This window comes from Cucurbita maxima, unplaced genomic scaffold (assembly GCF_002738345.1).
Source record: "Cucurbita maxima cultivar Rimu unplaced genomic scaffold, Cmax_1.0 Cma_Scf00018, whole genome shotgun sequence".
NCBI lineage: Eukaryota > Viridiplantae > Streptophyta > Magnoliopsida > Cucurbitales > Cucurbitaceae > Cucurbita > Cucurbita maxima.
The window spans coordinates 4,127,675-4,148,079 of NW_019272034.1; the positions used below are offsets into that span (position 1 = coordinate 4,127,675).

Genomic DNA, 20,405 nt, shown 5'->3' on the forward strand with positions numbered 1-20,405 from the left:
AGTTGGTTGAAAAGATCATTTATATTTTGGATTTAATGGGTAAAAAAACTTTATTACACATACATTAACTAGTCGAATATATTCATAAGATTTAAATATTATATATTAGAGATATCCACGTATAGAAGTCTTCTATGTCTTAATCCCCACCTCCTATTTCAATTCTCATCCGAGAAGATCGAGAATTTTTTTCTATATATAGATTTTGAAAAAAAAATTAATAAATACTTTTCTTTTTTATAATATTATCTCTTAAAAATCAATAATATTTTATAAGCAAAGATATAATATTATAGAGGTAGAGTAGAGAAAATTTGTTTCCCATCTCTGTCCCTATTTAATTAGAGATTCTCCGCTTCATTTATATGAATCTGTTAAATAAACTATATAAACACACATTTGTGCATTTGTATCCTATCATATGTATCATTAATTACTAAATGTGAATTTTATAATTAAAAAAACTTGGCTTCAATTTGAAGAATAGGGACTAAATATCAATAAGTTGAATTTAATAAAATTGAAAACTGATTATTAGGATGAATTCAATATATTAGATAGTAGGCTGATTTGTTGTTTAAGCTAATTTGTCTTTTGATCGATGGCAAACACAATTGGACGTGTATAACATGCATGCTGCGGAAATTTTTTAAAAATATTTTCCAAGGAGAAATCAACTCTACGAAAATTTCCAATAAAAATATCTAAAATATATCATGACTTGAAAAGAGAGAGAGAGAGAAAATTTGAGTATTTAATCTCTACAAACACACGTCTATAACATATGGTTCAACATAGCATGCAAACTCATACCACACATGACTTACATTCATATCATATATCATTAATTCATACATGATTTTAGATCTTATAAAATTTATGACTAACCAACATAATAGTATATACTTGATCACACATCAAGTCCCAAGGCATTCTAACAAATAAAAAACACTCAACGTATAGGTTCAATCCCATCATAGTCTAATTACACCGACTCAAAATCGAAGGCAACCCCATTCAACCCGGGCAAAACCGAAGGAAAACTAAATTGAAAATGCAAAGAATCCTTGAATCACACCAGATGTCAGGGGAAAAAATGTTGTGAACTAAACCTAAACCAAGCGAAATTGTAAGAAACCAAGATAAACAAAAGTGAACCCAACCCAAAATATACTGAACCAATTGAAGCTTTGTGAACTTGCAAACGATTGACCACGAAACTGGGTCACCCACACATGCTTGCCTGCATGCAAGTGCATGCAAGTAACCCAGTTTCGTGGTTGATCGTTTACAAGTTCACAAGGCTTCCATCGGTTCAGTATATTTTGGGTCAGGGTTCAATTCTGTTTTATCTTGGTTATTGCATATTTAATCTCACTACTTTCTCAACTTGACTCTTACCTATGGATCCTTCCCTCCTCCCTATCTATACTCATTGCTAACCAAAAAAACGTCCTACCACCCCACCAGATCCTACTTCCCTCCTCCCGTCTGTCTATCCTAATTACGATAGAATAGATTTGAGGTTTGAATTCGTCCAAAAAAGTCGGAACAGTAGAAATAGATACCACATCAACCAACCCTAATAAAATAAATATTAATAACCAACATGGGATCAAAAATTGGGTGAGAGGTTAGATCTCCAAGAAAACTGTTAAAAAAGCATCAAGCAGTCAATATATAGAACACTAAGCCACAAACATCCCTCCCGATGATGATTAAACCAATCCAAGCAGGAAAAAAAAAAATAGTTTCTGAAAGCTGTGTTTAACATCCATACCTTCTCAAATGGACGGCAAAGCATGGAATCGAAGAGACCACCATGAGCCCCCAATGCGAGTTAACCACACAAAATAACATGTACTAGAAGAGTTAATCACACGAGTATTGCGAGACTTCAAGACCACTTCGAGTGAAACCCGTGGTAGTAGAGTAGTAGTGGTAGTAAATAAAAACAGGCCAGGAGGCCACCTCATATATAGTCGCACTTCAACAATAGAACATAACCCTCTTAACATTCTCTTTGAGAGCTGGCAAAGGTCGAACAGCAGCATTCATACTTGGAGACCGTGTACTGCGAGCGCCACTAACGCCACCACGTCCAGCAGCAGCATCACTGCTAATTGATCCAATATCAGAGGTTTCAGGTTCCATATAAAAGCGAGCTCGGAATGCAGCGAGATGAGCATAGTACGCTGGGGGCACTGCCAAAGGTTTTGCACCAATTTAATTAAAAAAAAACCATGGAGAAATGGAGATGGTTGAGCAAAACAAATTCAAATCAAATCACTGAGAAACTTACCAATGGAAACAGAGCGAGTACACCTTGCATACCTGCAGAAGTTGAAAATATGGTATTAATGCAATCCCATAATTAGAAAAGCTTGGTTTGTGATTTGTGAGCGTTAATTAAGGCAGGCAGGCTAGATTAGTACGAAATACTCGAGAATGTTACGAGGAATTTGCAAAAAGTGTAACTCACGTATAACAAAGGTTATTCGTTAGAGTCTGCAATCCGTCAGCTGTGAACTTATTTTCATCCCATAGAACATGGTAATGAGCAGGACGACTTGTACCCTGGAAAACAAGTACAATTCTTCATCCCCGCATATACATCTTTAAACAGTAAAATATTTCATAAAAAATAATTATATACCTGGATTCCAGCATGGCTGCACAGGTAGAAGTCAAATTCCGTAGGATGACAAATTTTGGAGTCGACAACCGTACCTGACATGTCCATCAGCAGAGTAAGAAAAAATCATTTTTAAAAAGAAAAATAAATCAATGACAATAAATTAATAAAGGTTGCTTGAATGATAAAATCAAATCTTCTGAACTACCCAGTCCATTTTCTAGTCGGTAATAAGCATTCAATTTGCAAGGTAAAAATATTTTGAAATAGCTTTAATTATGGGAGTTTGTAGTTGAATTGAGTTCATAATGCTAAGCTAGTAGTTTCTATAAACTCCCCAACTTCTACTTCAATATTATTCAAATGTCAAAAAAAGAATCAACAAATTCTTAACCCAATGGGTTGGCTATATACTGTACTTTACCAGGTAATATATTCCCACTCTTGTCGACTGCATGGCGATCAGAATGGTTATTAGCAAACAACCTAGTGTGATGACGCTTCTGTACCACGACGAAAGTCACTGGAGGTTGGTAGTTTGGTTCCAAAGAAGCACAAGCCTAAAAACAAATTGATTCAAATTAAAAAATATATCACATATTCATTAAATTTCAAACTAGCAATATCTAAAATCATTTTGAAGTTGCACCAACACAGGCATATCTATTTACCTTTCTAATGGCATCCAGCTCATGTAACAAAACTTGGTAGAATTGTCCTTCACTAACACCATCCCTGAAAAATAAGATTTTTGTATAGACATGAGATGAACAATAAATGAAAATAATGGTTTATTCACGGCTGGACTGTTGATAATAAATAAAAATAAAATACCGGTAAAATATGATGCGTTGAGGTTTCTGTCCAGTTGCTCTACGGAAGGAGATGAGGAGTTCCCTGCGTTACCAAGAGAGAAACGGTCAATAAACAAGGATAACAGTTTGTTGAGACAAGTTCAATGTGCGGCAGAGGATAAAAGCACTAAAAATCAAGTTCAAAAGTCGTACTTGATCATTCCACCCGTCACTGTCCCCCTCACAGGATCCTGCCATGTTTTGAAAAGATCTTGAATAAGCTCTTGCCTATGGGCTTGAGCACTGACCAAACCAGCATATTTTGTAACTTCCGGCCAATCTTGAGAAGCCACAACCTATTATCAAATTTTCGCTAAGAAGTTTAGAAGTGGCTTATATTACACAAGTTGCATATAGTTTACTACTAAAAAAGTGTTGCAAAATGATCATACAGCAGCAATGGATGGACTTGAGTCTTCCCCTGGGTGAGGATGGGTTACGTCAGCACCAAATATAATGGTCGGCCGGTCACTAACCAAGGGTATGTTCCTAGATAATGCATCAACGAGTACTGTATTCCTTCCCCCAACCTTAACATTTATTTTTAAGGCCACGTTGGCCAAATATTGTTTACTCATTTTAAAGACATGTTTAGTCAAACAGCACTGGGAAACAAGCCCAAGATCTGTTTCACAGATACGTTTTAAATCACCTGCAAAAATTATAATGAAAAAAATAGTAAATAACAAAGCCAGTATTCCAATTTTTTTTTATAAAAAGTATGTAGTATTTCAATTGGCATACCATAGAGAGATCCGTTGTTATCTGGCAAAACAACAATAAGCAGATCAAGTTCCTTGCCCTGGGGTCGGATAATGCTCATTGCATCATGATACCGAGTTTTAAGGGCCTTTTCCACGTGATCAGGACGGGCAAAAATAGGAGGAAGCACTGGTTCTGGATTGAAAGCCTACAAACATCATAGAAAGCTTTACATTAAAAAATTCCAATGTTAATCTCACCAAGTATTGAAGGAAATAAATTGATTTAAAAGAATCAAGGTTACTACCATGCCAGAAATGTAACACATTTGAGCCAGTTCATAACAAAACCTGCTAGTGACACTCTCTTGCACAGAGCGAGAGAAATTTACACACATCCAGTTGTTTACAGTACCACCATTGAACATTTTCTGCAATAATTCATAATCAACAAAGGAGAAAAAGTCAAATTATCTCTCATGAATAAACTCTGGAAGTCACCCAATGACAATCATCCAGCATAACAGTGAAGTGAAGACAATACAAGCAAGCAGTTCAAGTTGAGTTATCTACAGCAGACAAGCGACATTTCTCTTTGAACAAGCTTACCTACCTACCATGGACAAAGAATCTGGAAACTTTTAGTCTAGACAAATGGGTCATCCCATATATTGTACGTTAAAAAAATTGTCCATGACTGTAGAACACATTATAATTAAATAAATAATGTTTTTTTTATGCTTCTCACTTGTAGCATTCCAAAACAGGCAAGAAAAACAGGAAACAAATGTCCTGCTTAAGGCCATTTGATTTTTGGTTTTTGAAAATTAAGCTTATAAACACTTAATCTACCTGTAAGTTTTATTATCTTTTGTTATCTACTTCATACCAATGTTTTCAAAATCCAAGCCTAAGTTTTAAAAACTAAAAAAAAGTCATTTAAAACTTGTTTTTGTTTCGACTAAAAATTAAAATGTTTAGTAAACACAATAATGAAAACCATTTAGCAAAATCAGGAAAAATAAGAGAAAGGGGAGAGAGAGAAAAAAAAAGTTTAAACTGAATATTAACCACCTTGAATCAATTGTAGGAAAATTTCAAACTAATATATTAAATCAACAACAGGAATTACCTTGTTCATCATGTTCCACTGTCCAACTTGTGGCAAGCAATTTTTTTCTCTGCCTGTGTCATGATATTTTAGCTGCAAAAGAACGAAATTATCATACATATGATATGATATCATAGAAATCAGACACCAAACTCAGCTCAATTATAGTAAAATTAGGATACATTACCCATGGTGGAGGAAGAATACGAGCTTCAACAGAAGCAAGCTTCTCACTTATCTTAATTCCAAACTCCTTTGCATATGGATCATTATGATATGCATTATGACGTACTGTCTGTAATTAAAAGAATGTTAGCACGTAAACAATGCTCAACCAGAAAGAAGAATAACTATAACTCTAAAATTAATGAACAAGCAAGGTAATAAGAAAACAGAACTTATATTTAGAGGAAAAAAGAAAAATACAGCAATTGAGATCCATGTAGTTACACCCAACTAAACAAATTAGGCTTCAAAGATGAAAATTATTCCAGGACCTGCATAATGTCTGCCTCTCTATCGTGTGGTCGTTGGCATGTAACCTTGAGAAGAGCAGTTATCTGTCTCTCATTGAGCCGTTTGGAATACCTCTGTCCTTCAACAATCTTACATACCTAAATCAAAAACATTTTTAATGTTAAAAATCATATATATACTTTGGGGCACATCAGCAAAAATTATAGATACCAAATATTCAACCAGTAGAGTATAAGTAGAAACATTACTTCCATTGGTAGATAGTTAGGTCTCTGCTGGTTCCCTACTTGAAGACAAGGCCACTGAGTATGTTGAATAACAAACCCATACGTTTCATAGAAGTACTCCACCACCGATTTCATAGTACCTCTTTCGTCAACGGGGAAACTAGTACAAATATAAGTATAAGAGATGAAGTTCAACATATATAAACTTGGTTAAGAAAAGGTTTTCAATTAAAGTTACAATTATCACTTACGTTAGCTCCCGCGTTGCTTGTGATGTCAAACCAGAAATGCGATATTTTCTGCGCATATTCCCACGGTGTGTCACTTCAACCTTGACACCTCGAAGAGCCTTCTTTATCTATAAGTACTTTGAAAATTAAAGCATATCCTCCAATAGAAATTGCAATATCATGACAAGTCTTACCAGAACAAAATTAGGTAAAAGAACTGAAAATAGTTCTAGCACTCTAACAAGCTAGTAAACTAAAATATCATAACCTAAACAGCAAGAAGCATCCAACCTTAACACGGTCAGCATCAGATAATGGTCTGGATGACATATCGCGGTTGAGAAGCTGAGTCACAAAGTCGATAACAGGCAAAGGCTCTATGAAAGCAGTAGATGACATATCTGCATCCATTAGTGAATGGTCACTTCACTGAAATAAAACATGAAGGGCAAAACATAAACTGAAAAAAATAACCTCCATCCATAACTTCAAATTATGGAAAACATAAAAGAGAGAGAGAGAGAGAGAGAGAGAGAGAGAGAGAGAGGGACTGATACCAATATTTAGAGAGAGCCCCATTTGAGTAGGACGGATACTCTGATAAAAGCCACGCCAGCTTTCCAGCCCCTCACCCAGTGTCTGACGTCTACCAAGGTTTGGAGAGTAAAATGATCGACCCACAGGGGAATACCTAGAAGAACATAACAATTTCATTTATGAAATCAATCAACAAACCAAATATCCAATGACAGAGGTGCAGAGTAATAGTCATGCCTTGAAGTAGGTAATTCGCGTAAAACAATATCCAGCACTTGAAGGGCTTCCTGAGGGGCATCAGCCTGTCTGCCTTGAAGAAAGAGTCCTAAATGGTGCAGATCAGCACGAGCAGCAAATTTGATTACGACTTTAAATTCTTTCTCCCGCCTACACCAAGAGTAAATAATATAAAATTATGGAAAGAACTATGAGAAAACAGAAGAATTCAAATAAGGAAGAGGGTAAGGCACCTTTGCCCTCCTGATCCATCTTCCTCGTCAAAAAGAGTTATTCTAAACTCATTTGATATGAAAGGAAGAGGACCAGCAGTGTATAAACTTTTTCTTCCATCATAGGCAGGAAGACGATCTCCAAGGTGAGAGACCTTGTATAACTTCACCAGCTGCTCCATTACAGCTCGACTATAGACATGCGAAGTGACTTCTGGCGTAATAGTAACCTGTTTGCAGCAAAAAAAATGCCAGTGTAGGATTAAAATAAAAAACATAAGCAGCAGAATATAAAAAATATGCACAACAGTACAGAGAGAATGCCCACATCATACTGATGAAGATCTTTATCTGGAAGCTCCGCAAAGAAGTGGTTAGCCTTGACAATACACCTTGTGCCAGTGCTACCCTTTCCTGGTCTCAGAGGGAATCTCATAGATTTACTAGACGGCGGTGCAGGTTGAATTGCTTGGCTTTGAGCAGATTCCTGCTGAATGGAAATCTGCTGAAATTGTTGTTCTAACAATGAGGTATCAGGTGGGTGGGAGGAAGAACTCGCCACAGATGAGATTGGCTGAGTCACCCCACCTTGATACACTGGGGTTGCTTGGTGCAGCTCGGGAACTGATGGCCTGGATGGGCCACCAGAAGAAGGTCCTCCCCCAATGCCACCACTACCCATGCCACCGCGATTACCACCACCATAGTTATTGCGTCCTCCATGCTGATATTGCCCACCTCTACCCCTTCCTTGGTAATCAGGAGGTCCTCCATAGTGCTGATGTTGAGACGTCCCTCGGCCACGACCACCACCTTGACCACCACGTCCGCCTTGAGAAGCCCAGCCTCTCCCCCCACCCTGGTATGCACTGCCACTATGTTGCTGTGGAAAGTCTCTCCTTTCAGCAAATCCTTGGGAGCCACGGCCACCAACGTCCTGAGACTCTGATCTCTCACCACCACCTTCAGTTCTCTTCTTCCTCCCCATGATCCCTACAAGGAAAAATAATGAAGAGTTGAAGCCTGGGAAGTTAGAATTGATAAATGATGATTAAAAAAACCGCGATCATTTTATCAAGGCATACTTATTATTGATAGAGAAAAATAAGCGAACAAAAATAAATATAAACATCACAAGGAAATAAAACTGTATAATGCTCATCAAAACCAACAGGAACCCTACACAATCCGAGTAAAAATGTTCTCCATTTCTTTAAAACAACATACAAAAAAACGAAAACTAAAAAACATCTATGCGGAGATTTTAGGGGGGGAATCAAACAAAGAACAAGCAAATTACAAACTTTAATCTCTCGATAGCAGAGTAACAACTAACCAGAAAATTATAAGCGTTCACTACAGAGCCAACACCGAAGTAAATCGTGCATAGGCCGAACCCTAACAATAGAAAATAATTTTCAGTCGTAGTATCGACCAAAACTAAAAATAACTACAAAACCCTAAACTTTGCACATGATAACGCATACGAAGCCGTCCAAAGTAACTACGAATCGACAAATCGCTGAACAAGATCTAACGATCTCACACCAACAAGAGAGGAAGAAAGCAAAAAAAACACCAGGATAAAACAAGAGAGAAGCGAAGAAGATCCGACAATAGAGCTCTGAAAGTAACTTGCAAAGCAAAGAACACAAACATACAGTAGATCCACACATGGAGAAGTAAGCCAAAAAAATCAAACCCCGATTAAAAAAGAAAATCCAGCAAAGAAATACAACTACATTAATAAATAGAAGAACAAGTAAAAAGGCGAAAGCCTACAGAAAATCAGTGGACTATATTATACCTCAGATGAAGAAAAACGGCGGCCGGAAAATCGCCGGTTTTAGAGTGCGATGAAAAAGGAAAACAACAAACAAAACAACACCAAAGGCAACTGAAATCGGTGCAGTGAGGTGTCGCTTCGGTTTGGTTTGGTTTGCTTTACAGAGCGAGAAAGCCAGAGAGCGCAATGATAAATAGCAACAGCCGAGAGGGAGAGAAAAGCCCTTGGTTTCGCTTCGCCTCGAACTCTCCTCGATCCTCCTCCCTGGTTACTTTCACTTGCTTTTGGAAGGACACCCTACAATCCTTCCCACACCCTACATATAAAAGCACCCAGTAGGTCTTCGAAAAAGACAACTCCATTCCTCTCCTCTATAAATTATTATTATTATTTAATTTCTTTTAATTTAATTTAATTAAATAAATAAATCCGCACGTTAAAACAATCTTAATTATTGCCGATACCCCTCGTCCGTCCTCCGTGGCATATTTCAACACTCTCACTGGTTTACCTAATTACGTGGCAAGTCTCTTCTTTTGCTTACGTGTATTTTCCAGGTTGGTGGCGGGTCCCTTCCAGTAAGTGGAACGGAACGGTACAATGCGGTAAACGGGGAGTGGGCCGAATCTCACATGATTGCCTCCGACTCCTCTCTTCATACCACCACCACGCCACTATCACCTGCCACAACTCCAAATCTCTATTTCTTTACTCGCTCTATGGATTCGACACGTGTCCTAGTACCAGCGAGTGTTTCTCACGCTCCGGCTAGACCACCTAATAATAGTCAATTTAATTATTATTGTAAACGGTTTTCAATCAGGCTAATTATTAATATTAGCCCCCCTTTTTTCTAATTAACTATAACTACATTTTTGTTGATTTTATTTACTTTTATTTTTTTAAAATGTTGAATTTTTAATCAGGCTAATATCAATATTAGCCACTCCCCCATTAATTATAATTGCATTTTTGTTTATTTTATTTGCTTTTATTCAAAAAAAATAATAATTTGATGAATAAAAATATATCATTTATCTCAAAAATATATTATAACTTTCACATTTTCAATAAATATTTAAAAGTTCATATATATTTTTTTAATAACATTAAAATAATTTTTTTATTATAAATATTAATAAAAAAAATTGTTAGACCAATTATATTTGAGAAGTATTTTTTTTATTAGTTTATCCATTTAAAAATTAAAATAAATAAATAAAGACCGCCAACTACACCATATATAATTAAAAAAATATGATGGTTTGTTTCATTTAATAGGGGGAAATTAAAATATAATTTATTAAAATTAAAATACATAAAACCAACCCATCGTGGTTTCCTTCTGTACCATGAATCCCTGCCATGATTGGAGGATTTGTATTTATTTGAAATTCTTATTTAAAATAACAAATTTATTTGAACATTTTATTGTAATAATTATAAAAAGTTAGAAAATCCATTTACCAGTTTTTACCTTCTAATAGCAAAAGACTTTACTCAAATACATAAAATAATTATCATATTAAATTACTATAAAAATATTTATTTATTTTTCAATAATTAAAACTAATTAAAAATCTTACAGTTATATTATAAAACAAAACGATTTCTATTTCTGAAAAACCACGAAAAATATTATTAAAATCCAATATTATTATTTATTCTATCAAAAAAAATATAAAAAATATATATATTGTGTATTTAAAAATAATAATTTTGATGAGTAAATGTGACATAATTGACATCCAATAATGATATCAATGTGACGAAATCAACTACAATAATAAAGTATTATTATTATTATTATTATTTTAAATAAAGGATACCTATGAGAAATTATAGGTAGTAATTTTAACCTAAAATTTACCAATAATACAATAATAGAAAATAAAATAAGATAAATAAATTATATTAAAAAAACTAATAAAGTCAAATCTTGTACCCACGTCACTTGTACGTAATTGGAAATATAATTTTTTTTAGTTATATATTTATTTCATCCAACTTGCATTAAATTAAATTAAATTAAGCCATCTTGTGTTGCCCAAAACTATTTATTAAAAATAAATGTAGTTTTACCAATAATTACGCTAATCACATATTTAACTTACCTATATTTGATATTAACCAACTATTTATTTTTTATTTTTTATTTTTCTGATCAACAAATTTAAATATTTTTAAATTTAACTTAATTATTCAAATTTTAAATTTTTTAATTCAAACCACTCTTATTAAATATTAAACACAACCCATTTTTAATAAAATAATACATCAGTCATAATATATTTATTTTTAAATATTTAATTAAAATTTACAACTCAATTTTAATATATATTTTAAAATTTTATTAAAATTATCTTGAATGAGAGAATAAATAATAAAAAATAATAATTATGAAATAAAATAAAAAATATATATGTATAATAATTATATTATAAAAAATATATATATTTTTAATATATTAATAAATTAGAAGCTTCAACCTACCTTAATTTTAGAAGAACCAAATACCGATTAAATTCATAAAAATTTAATTTATTTAAACGCAATCAAATCAAACCTCCATTTACATCTTATCGTTAAAGTTTTCAAGTCTATCTTTTTAGTAACGTTGTACAGAATGTCTAATTCTCCCTATAAAGTAAAGTGAGAGTTTTTTTTAACGAAGAAGGGAGTTACTTATTCTTGAACTAGACAGACAGTAAAGAGGAAGATAAAAACGCTCCGTTCGTAGTACTCCAAGACAGGTAGATAAAAATACTTTACACGTAAAAAATAATGGCGTTGGATGAGAGATACTCCAATGGAAGGCATACCCCTTTTCAACACACAATTTAATAAATGTCCAATCAAATTAATCTTCCACTATTTTCTTCTTTATTTATTTGTTCTAATCAAATTTAAGTGCTAAGTTGCTTTATGTGAACACACATCAATATCATTGTTATATTAAAAGAAGCACGTTGGACAAGTTTTTTAAGACGTTTTTACCCTTGCTTTTATTTAATTCATTTATTTATTACACTCACACTTTAAATAAAATATATATTTAAATTTCTTAAAATCTCTATTTATTTGAATTAAAAAAACCCCTAAATAATGAATTTTACATTAAAGATGAATATTTTTTGAATTCAAAACAAAATTAATATGTATTAATCAAAAAATTAAAATTTAAAACCATTTTTTAAACATTAATATTTTTGAATTTTAAAGTAAACTTACTTTTAGATTGAGTTAGAACGGGTTGAAACGGATGTTATATTTTACTATATATATTATATTTGATATTTTATTATAGGTAAATATCTAAATATTTATCTTATATTACAGCTTAATATACATGTCTCTTATTTAGTGTTATTTTCATACCCTTGTAATTTATTTCAATACATAATTTAGATGTGGTGACATAAACACTTTAAATTTATTTTGAAAACTTTTTATTTATTTATTTTTAGATTAAAAAATGGTTGTAGTGTTGTTATTTGTTGCATTCTCGAATTATTGAGGGTTACAAAGTTTAGCCCGCTACGCTCACATGCTGGACCTCCACAACGGCCCAACGGCTACCTCTCAAAAAAATTTAAATTATATATTAATTAAATAGCTTGTCTCAAAATTTGATTGAATATTGTTTTTAATTTTACAGTTTCATTTATAATCTCTACAAAATTCTGAAAAATATATATGAATTTATTTTAAAACAGGATAATTATCATTTTTAATATAATTTTTATTCAATAATATTTTATAAATAAAAACATAACACAAACCAGAGTTAAACATAATTTTTAAATTTTAAATTTCAATATTACACCATATTTTCAATAATAAGTCTAACATTTATTTATTTATTTACTATTTGTACCTAAAAGGATGAGAGTCACTTCTCGGTGGGGGAAATCTTTCCCATATTCTCCGTTTAAATAAGAATTTCTCATCTTATTTGGGCAGGTCACCACGAGTCTTAGTCTTACAGGTTAAATCTGTTGGATGAAAGTCTCATATTGACTGATTTAAAGAATGATCGTGAGCTTATAATCAATGAATACTATCTCCATTAGGATGAGACATCTTGGGGAATCCCAAAGCAAAGCCACGAGAACTTATGTTCAAAGTAGACAATATCATACCATTTTGGAGAGTCGTGTTCATATAACATGGTATCAGAGTCATGCCCTAAACTTAATTATGTCAATAGAATCCTCAAATGTCGAGCAAAATTATTGTGAGCCTGATTCACTAATTTAAGGAATGATCATGGGTTAGAATACTCTCGGGTATACTCAAATAAATAATATTATACTATTGTGGAGAGCCGTGTTCATCTAACAAAATCTACATATCAAGTTTGACGTTAAGTTCAACAGTACTCTAACGTCTTAATTCGGGATATACGTTTATACATTTTTTTTCTTAATTTATATGCTTAATAATAAGTTTTAAAAGTTGTACACAACACAAACTCCACGTCCAAACTTTAGTAACAAAAGATTGAATTTTTTGTAGTTCGACAAATACGAACATCGTAGTAAATCCGATGATTTTGAGTTGATTCGGAATCGTTTTTCAAGTGCTTAAAAACGTTTTTTTTAACATTTAAAACTCCATTTTAAATGAATAAATGAAACTCTCCAACACGAGTAACTGCACCTCGGATCCTCTCTTCTCTTCATATAAATTTGACCATTCCCATAATTCATCACCACCACCACAGCAACCACCAAACATGGCCACTCAGCTCATTATCCTGTCGCTCATTTCCGTGGCACTCCTCGCGGCCGTTCCCCACACCGAAGCCCGCGCCATGAACATGAACGCCATCGACCGATGCTGGCGATCGAACCCATACTGGAGAAAAAACAGGCAAAAGCTCGCCCTTTGTTCAATTGGGTTTGTAGGAAAAATGACCAACAACATCGGAAGAAACCTCGTACACTACCAAGTCACGGACCCCACCGACGACCCACTAACCCCACGCCCAGGCACCCTCAGATACGGCGCCACAATGATCAAACCCAAAGTATGGATCACGTTTCAAAAAGACATGCACATTGTGCTTAACAAGCCGCTTCTTATTAGCAGCTACACGGCCATCGACGGCCGTGGCGCCACCGTCCACATCACGGGGAATGCGTGTCTGATGGTGTCTAGAGCCACCAATGTCATAATCCATGGGCTTATTATCCACCATTGCAAGGCCCAGGCGGCTGGCCGTGTAATGGGACCGGGTTCGAAGATCGTTTCATTGGGACACGTGGACGGTGATGCCATTCGTTTGGTTAGTGCTTCTAAGATTTGGATTGACCATAACACGCTGTATCGGTGTGAGGATGGGCTGATTGATGTCACTAGAGGCTCTACAGATATCACCATTTCTAACAATTGGTTGAGAGATCAAGACAAGGTTATACTTTTGGGTCACGACGATGATTATATTTGGGACCGAAACATGAAGGTTACTCTCGTTTATAACCATTTCGGACCTAATTGCAACCAAAGGATGCCCAGGTAACATTTAATATGGTATCAAACCATAACATAAATTTTAAGGCTAAATTAATAAAAATATTTGTAAATTTTGTATTTTATCATAAAAATATTCTTCAAAATTTTCAAAAATTTTAATAATGCTCTTAAACTCAAAAATACCGTTGACTTTAGAATAAATTGAAAACTATTAATAATTTTGTTTTAAAATACTTTAAAAAAAGTTTCAAAAATACCATTAAGCTTTTAAGAGTATTTTTAAAATACCTTCAAACTTTCTTAAATTTTATTGATATCAAGTTTTTTTTTTTAAGATATTAATTTTTTTAAAAAGTTAAAAAATAATTTGTATATGGATGAAATTGTTAGTACCTTTAAAAAATAACTAAAAATTTCTCAACTTCTATAATTTTTTTTTTCTTTTTTACCGTTCCCTTAAAATGGAAGATAGAGATGACATATGAGGTATAGATAGACATTTTCCGTTACAATAATAACTTTTTAATTTTATTTTACAAAAGTTCATGGATAATTATTAAACATAGTATTAATGGTAAGAATATTTTTCAGCGTTTTTTACTTCAAAAGTACAACAAAACTTTTGAAAGTTCAAAGGTATTTTGAAATAGATTATTAACCGTAACCATATTTTTCAAAGTTTAAAGGTAATATTGAATTCTTATAAATTTATAATTTTGAGACAAAATATAAAGTTTACGGATATTTTTTTATTTATTAATTTAACAAAATTTGGTATGAAAATACAGGATTAGATACGGGTATGCACACGTGGCGAACAATTTGTACCAAGGTTGGACACAATACGCAATTGGAGGCAGCATGAATCCTAGTGTGAAGAGTGAAGCCAACCTTTTCATGGCATCAAAATCAAAACAGGCAATAATAATAACAACAATATATCAAAACTCCATATTTGGTTAAAAAATTGAGCCTTTTCTTACCAAACAACAACAAATGCTTATTTGAAATCATAAAATGCAGATCATATGGAGCACAGGCAAAGTAGAGAACGCCAAGTGGAATTTCCATTCAGTAAGAGACGTTTTTGAAAACGGCGCTTCCTTCGCACAGATCGGCGCTGGCCGAGGCGGTGTCAAGCCACATTACAATGCCCTGCAGCGCTTCCCAGTGGTAGACGCCAAGTGGTTGCGGTCATTGACAAGCTCTTCCGGCGCCCTGCGCTGCTCACCACGCTCAAGGTGTTGACCACTTGGAATCTTTGTTTCCTGTCAAATAAGGATGGGACTCTCCCATCTTTGTATTGTTAATTAATGAATGATGATAATTAAGTGATAATAAGTGTTGAGGCATATTCAAACACATAATTAATTAAGACCCAGAAAGTGAAAAATTGATGAACACACTTAAAACAGAGAGCCCTTTAAGGATCGAAAGGAATATTGAAAAACAAGAAGAAAGAAACATGAGGAGTATCAATGTCGCGGCATGCGTGGTGCTACCATTCCTAATATGGTTGATTATAAATGTGAGATCTTATGTCGGTTGAAGAAAGGAATTGAACATTCCTTATAAGGGTGTGGAAACCTCTCCCTAACAGACACGTTTTAAAACCTTGAGGTTGATGACAATTTGTAATGGGCCGAAGTGTGAGATCTCATGTTGGTTAAAGAGGGGAAAGAAGCATATTTCTTATAAGGGTGTGGAAATCTTTTACTACTAGACACGTTTTAAAGTTGTGAGGCTGATGTCGATATGCAATGGGTTGAAGTGTGAGATCCCACATCGATTAAAGAGGGGAAAGAAGCATTTCTTATAAGGGTGGGGAAATCTCTCACTACTAGACACGTTTTAAACTGTGAGGCTGATGACGATATGTAACGGGCCAAAGTGTGAGATCTCACATCGGTTAGAGGGGAACGAAACATTTCTTATAAGGGTGTGGAAGCTCTCACTAGCAAACACGTTTTAAAACTGTGAGGCTGACGGCGATATATAATGGGCTGAAGTGGACAATATCCATTTGCGGTGGACTTAGACTGTTACAATGAGTACCCATCGAACAAGAGAGAGAGAAGTAAAGGGCTTGTGTGAAACGTTTGTCCAAGAATCTACAAAAGAGAAAGAAGGGAGGGGGAGAGGCCGAAAAACAAAAGAAAAAGAAAAGAAAAGAAAAGAAAACGATCCCAAAGAGAAGAAGTTACTTTGAATCCTCTTTTATATATAGGGAGTTTTAACGATGTGGGGAAAGAGTTCTCAATCCACCAATTGGTTACCAACTCAAAAGGAATCAATGGCGCCAGTGGGCTTGCCTCCAGGCTTTCGGTTCCATCCCACCGACGAAGAGCTTGTCAACTACTATCTCAAGAGGAAGATCAGTGGCCAAGAAATCGAGCTCGATATCATTCCTGAGGTTGATCTCTACAAATGCGAGCCTTGGGAATTATCAGGTTACTTAACTTTCCTCTCTTTGTATCTATCTTATATCAATTGAGTTATGTTTAGATTGAGAATTATTAAAGCGAGAGAGTTTTGAAAGAGAAATGTGGTTGATAATTGAGAAACTACCATTCATATTTGTTGTAGAAAAGTCATTTCTGCCTAGTAGAGACCCAGAATGGTACTTCTTCGGGCCACGAGATAGAAAATATCCAAATGGGTTTAGAACCAATCGAGCTACAAGAGCAGGCTACTGGAAATCAACTGGAAAAGACAGGAGAGTCTCGTCTCAAAACCGAGCCATTGGGATGAAGAAGACACTTGTTTACTACAGAGGCCGAGCACCTCAAGGCATAAGGACCGACTGGGTCATGCATGAATATCGCCTAGACGATAAAGACTATGAGGACAACTCCGGCATTCAGGTATAAACATTGTTTTTGGATTTGAAATATGAAACATTAGCTTTAATTTGAATAACTAACTAACCCATTTGGAAGAATTTGGATACATGTGTTCCTTTTTTTCACTCTCCCACGGTCAACTTTTTCCCATTCACAATGATTACCAGCTTCTTTGGATTTGGTTGTATCTTTCTTTTCTTTCTTGCTCTTTTGATTTTTGTTTCTTTGCAATCATATTCTTCTTTAGAAGATAGAACATCGACAAAGATTTTTTGAGTTCACTTTTTTTTTTCACCCACTCCACACTTTTCCTTTGGCATTGGTTGGAGATAGAAAGCAAGCTCCTTAAAGTTTGCTATATATATTCTTCCACCTTCCTATACTAAGGCTATAACTATGGTGAAACATCAAACGACTTCACCGAAAGCTAAAGCCCTCGGCCTCAATCTAAACAATAAAAAATCAAATGGTTATGAACGACACCATGTAGAGTGACGTACATATTCTTTACTTGTACTAGGATCTTTCAAGTGATAAAAGTTGGGGTTGGGTTTTGTTTTCATATGGAAAATGAGACAAAAGTGGTATACCCTATGACTTGAACCACACACAGAGCCTATTATTTGTAGTTTAATATATTCCATCTTTCCAGCATTTTTGATGATCTATTCTATTCTCTAAGTTGGATTCCCCAGAGAGAGGAAGAGAGAGAAGAGTCCCCCATGATTTGCTTTTTCTGTTGTAAGAACATGTCTCTCTCTCACTTTTCCCTTTATTCCAATCACTAAAATCTCCCAAAATACCTTTCTAAAGTTTTGTTCAACTTGTCACACATACTCTGTTTTTTCTATAAGCAGTTCATTTCACAAGATACCATCTTAGATCACATAATGGAAACAGGTTAAAGAAAAGAGATAAAGTCAAAAGACAATCAGAAATGAGATGAAAAATTGGAAGTGTTTTTGTATGGGGTTGTTGCAGGATTCTTACGCCTTGTGTAGAGTGTTCAAGAAAAATGGAATATGTTCGGAAGTTGAAGAACAAGGTGGGCAAAGCAGTCTGTCATTTATGGATCATCACAACTCAAACTCAACATCACAAACATTAGTCAATGATTATGAAACTTTGTCACCTGATGTTCTGATGGCAGCTTCATCTTCTTGTGTGGAAGAAGAAGAGAAGGACGATTCATGGATGCAATTCATTACAGAAGATGCATGGTGTGCTTCCAATTCATCAGCCATTGGCCTTGACGAGCTTTCTCACCTGACATTCACCAATTGAAACCATATTGGTTGCTAATAATTTATAGATTTAATGGTTGGTATATTTTTTTCCTTTTACTATAATAATTATTAATACATGTATCTCTCTCTATATATAATACGAGTTGATGGGATTGGGAAGAAAGAGCGAGGAAAAAGATGGTCACATTTGTCAATTTCCATCTGTAGATTATGCGTTTTGGATTGTGGGTTTGGTTGGTGACTTCTGTAGGGTCAAACTAAATCAAGTAGAATACAAGACTCTATGGAATATATTTTGGTTTCACCTTTTCTTGGTGAATTATCTGATCTCTGGGTGTTACTTACAATAAAAACAACATCATATAGACTGATTTCTTTTTTCTTTTTTCCATTTTTACCTAAACCAACCCATAGCACCAAGAACAAGCAAAGACTAGCATCAAAGAAACTATTTGCCAGTCTCACAAGATCTTGATGATCGTACCTTCTTGCAACAATGCCTAGGCTTCAGGGTCCAGCAGTCTTGAACACTGCCTAGATTTATCTATATGAAAGACATTAACATTATCTTCAAGAATTTCTATACTATAGTTTAGAGTAGACTCATCCATTTGGATTGAGGAATCTGTTTTTGCCGTTTTAGTCTGTAGAAGGGTTATGAGCTGCTGCTATAACAGCTTAAATGATAAGGCACACAAAATCATCCATGACCAAATTCATTCCCAAGTGCAGGGACTTGGTATAAAATGAGGAGAAAATGAAAACAAAACAAATGTCAATAATTCAAGACAGAAAGGAAGATGTAATCAACGTAGTTAGTTAGCAGAAAGGCGAAAAGCTATTACTTCCGTATGTTACGATCACAAAATAAACAACAATCACTAAGACATAACAACTTTACGAGGGGGAGAGTACAGAAGCATTCGAGCTACCAATCAATAAGGTTATTCCAATTTTCTGCTCCATTCTCTTCCATAATTTGATGGGGACCGACTAGCATGGACTGTGAATTGATGACTAATCATATGGTAAAGAAAATCTCAGTCAATTGAAAAGAAAAATTCAGTAGAAATGCAGCTCATGATGAAAACCAAAGACCTCAAACACAATTAGTTCCTTGAATTCAGAACAAATATTTGAAAAACATAATCAACCCAACTAACAAACTACAAACTACTTGTTTAATTTATAATTCAGACAACATGATAAGTAACATCTAATCTAAAATTCCAGTTCAGCGAGATCAGTGACTTACCGGGCAATGTTGAAAAGCTCCACCACCAAGTGTAATGTTATACAATTGATTACGAGCATCGTTTATTAATTTTTGTTTGTGTGCTACACTCGGTATTCCTTGACTAATCATTGTATCCATATTCAGAGTAGTAACTGCAAAAAACACATACTCCATAATCATCTCTAGTGATACCGACTTATTTTAGTCATCCAAGAGAATGCAGACAAGCTAGAAGAGAAGGAGAAAGAGGGAGGATGCAAGGAAGCTAGTTAAAGTTATAAGAACAAGTAGCATTTGTTTTCATGGTCTTCCATTGAAAATTAAGAAAATCAATACATGATAGAAAATCACAAGTGAATTATCTCTCGAGAGATTGGGCATTCTTCAACTCAGTGTCCTTCAAAACATATAAGCGATCAAATGAGCCATCAAATAATCTATGTTATCTAGAAGCTATCAGGATTTTGCAGCTACTTGGATTCTTTCATCATTAAAAGTTCATAATCCAAGCACAAAAAAGACATTTGATGTCTAGACAAGCAAGTTCGAACAGCCTCGCAACACACAATGAAAATTGGAGAAATTACCGAATC

The 20,405-nt window shown here is 34.4% G+C and overlaps 3 protein-coding genes across 6 annotated transcripts; 2 read left to right on the top strand and 1 right to left on the bottom strand.

Moving 5' to 3' along the window:
* Nucleotides 1-1,656: 1,656 nt before the first annotated feature.
* Nucleotides 1,657-9,320, bottom strand: LOC111492657 (protein argonaute 1-like). 2 transcript variants are annotated; one of them, XM_023142044.1, is made up of 22 exons: nt 9,029-9,320; nt 7,550-8,214; nt 7,243-7,451; nt 7,010-7,159; nt 6,793-6,926; nt 6,527-6,636; nt 6,257-6,363; nt 6,027-6,165; nt 5,799-5,915; nt 5,489-5,596; nt 5,323-5,394; nt 4,499-4,621; nt 4,234-4,399; nt 3,882-4,141; nt 3,643-3,785; nt 3,470-3,532; nt 3,307-3,370; nt 3,060-3,195; nt 2,657-2,730; nt 2,483-2,577; nt 2,303-2,334; nt 1,657-2,204 (listed from the first exon to the last, which is right to left on the bottom strand). In XM_023142044.1, the coding sequence occupies exons 2-22, from the start codon at nt 8,207-8,209 to the stop codon at nt 1,990-1,992; spliced, it is 3,177 nt and encodes a 1,058-aa protein (XP_022997812.1). In that variant the 5' UTR covers nt 8,210-8,214; nt 9,029-9,320; the 3' UTR covers nt 1,657-1,989. The 2 variants fall into 2 exon arrangements, with proteins under 2 accessions (XP_022997812.1, XP_022997813.1); XM_023142045.1 differs by lacking the exon at nt 9,029-9,320 and adding an exon at nt 8,558-8,575.
* Nucleotides 9,321-13,822: 4,502 nt separating this feature from the next.
* On the top strand, nt 13,823-16,311 carry LOC111492658 (putative pectate lyase 2). Of its 2 annotated transcripts, none has more exons than XM_023142047.1 (3): nt 13,823-14,527; nt 15,274-15,403; nt 15,509-16,311. In XM_023142047.1, the coding sequence occupies exons 1-3, from the start codon at nt 13,824-13,826 to the stop codon at nt 15,731-15,733; spliced, it is 1,059 nt and encodes a 352-aa protein (XP_022997815.1). In that variant the 5' UTR covers nt 13,823; the 3' UTR covers nt 15,734-16,311. The 2 variants fall into 2 exon arrangements, with proteins under 2 accessions (XP_022997815.1, XP_022997814.1); XM_023142046.1 differs by having other exon boundaries at nt 13,908-14,527; nt 15,274-15,443; nt 15,534-16,311.
* Nucleotides 16,312-16,628: 317 nt separating this feature from the next.
* Nucleotides 16,629-18,902, top strand: LOC111493315 (NAC domain-containing protein 86-like). Of its 2 annotated transcripts, XM_023142973.1 has the most exons (4): nt 16,629-16,935; nt 17,072-17,349; nt 18,310-18,373; nt 18,479-18,902. In XM_023142973.1, the coding sequence occupies exons 1-4, from the start codon at nt 16,725-16,727 to the stop codon at nt 18,610-18,612; spliced, it is 687 nt and encodes a 228-aa protein (XP_022998741.1). In that variant the 5' UTR covers nt 16,629-16,724; the 3' UTR covers nt 18,613-18,902. The 2 variants fall into 2 exon arrangements, with proteins under 2 accessions (XP_022998741.1, XP_022998740.1); XM_023142972.1 differs by having other exon boundaries at nt 16,633-16,935; nt 18,310-18,902.
* Nucleotides 18,903-20,405: the final 1,503 nt, after the last annotated feature.

What these genes read in the sequence shown, in the direction of transcription:
- LOC111492657 (XM_023142044.1), bottom strand. Translation starts at nt 8,209, where the DNA reads ATGGGGAGGAAGAAGAGAACTGAAGGTGGTGGTGAGAGATCAGAGTCT. An exon ending in GTGACGGGTGGAATGATCAA is followed by an intron (nt 3,533 to 3,642) that starts GTACGACTTTTG and finishes TTGGTAACGCAG; the next exon opens with GGAACTCCTCATCTCCTTCC. An exon ending in ACGAATAACCTTTGTTATAC is followed by an intron (nt 2,335 to 2,482) that starts GTGAGTTACACT and finishes CAACTTCTGCAG; the next exon opens with GTATGCAAGGTGTACTCGCT.
- LOC111492658 (XM_023142047.1), top strand. Translation starts at nt 13,824, where the DNA reads ATGAACATGAACGCCATCGACCGATGCTGGCGATCGAACCCATACTGG. An exon ending in TGCAACCAAAGGATGCCCAG is followed by an intron (nt 14,528 to 15,273) that starts GTAACATTTAAT and finishes ATGAAAATACAG; the next exon opens with GATTAGATACGGGTATGCAC. An exon ending in TGGCATCAAAATCAAAACAG is followed by an intron (nt 15,404 to 15,508) that starts GCAATAATAATA and finishes CATAAAATGCAG; the next exon opens with ATCATATGGAGCACAGGCAA.
- LOC111493315 (XM_023142972.1), top strand. Translation starts at nt 16,725, where the DNA reads ATGTGGGGAAAGAGTTCTCAATCCACCAATTGGTTACCAACTCAAAAG. An exon ending in CGAGCCTTGGGAATTATCAG is followed by an intron (nt 16,936 to 17,071) that starts GTTACTTAACTT and finishes TATTTGTTGTAG; the next exon opens with AAAAGTCATTTCTGCCTAGT. An exon ending in AGGACAACTCCGGCATTCAG is followed by an intron (nt 17,350 to 18,309) that starts GTATAAACATTG and finishes GGGTTGTTGCAG; the next exon opens with GATTCTTACGCCTTGTGTAG.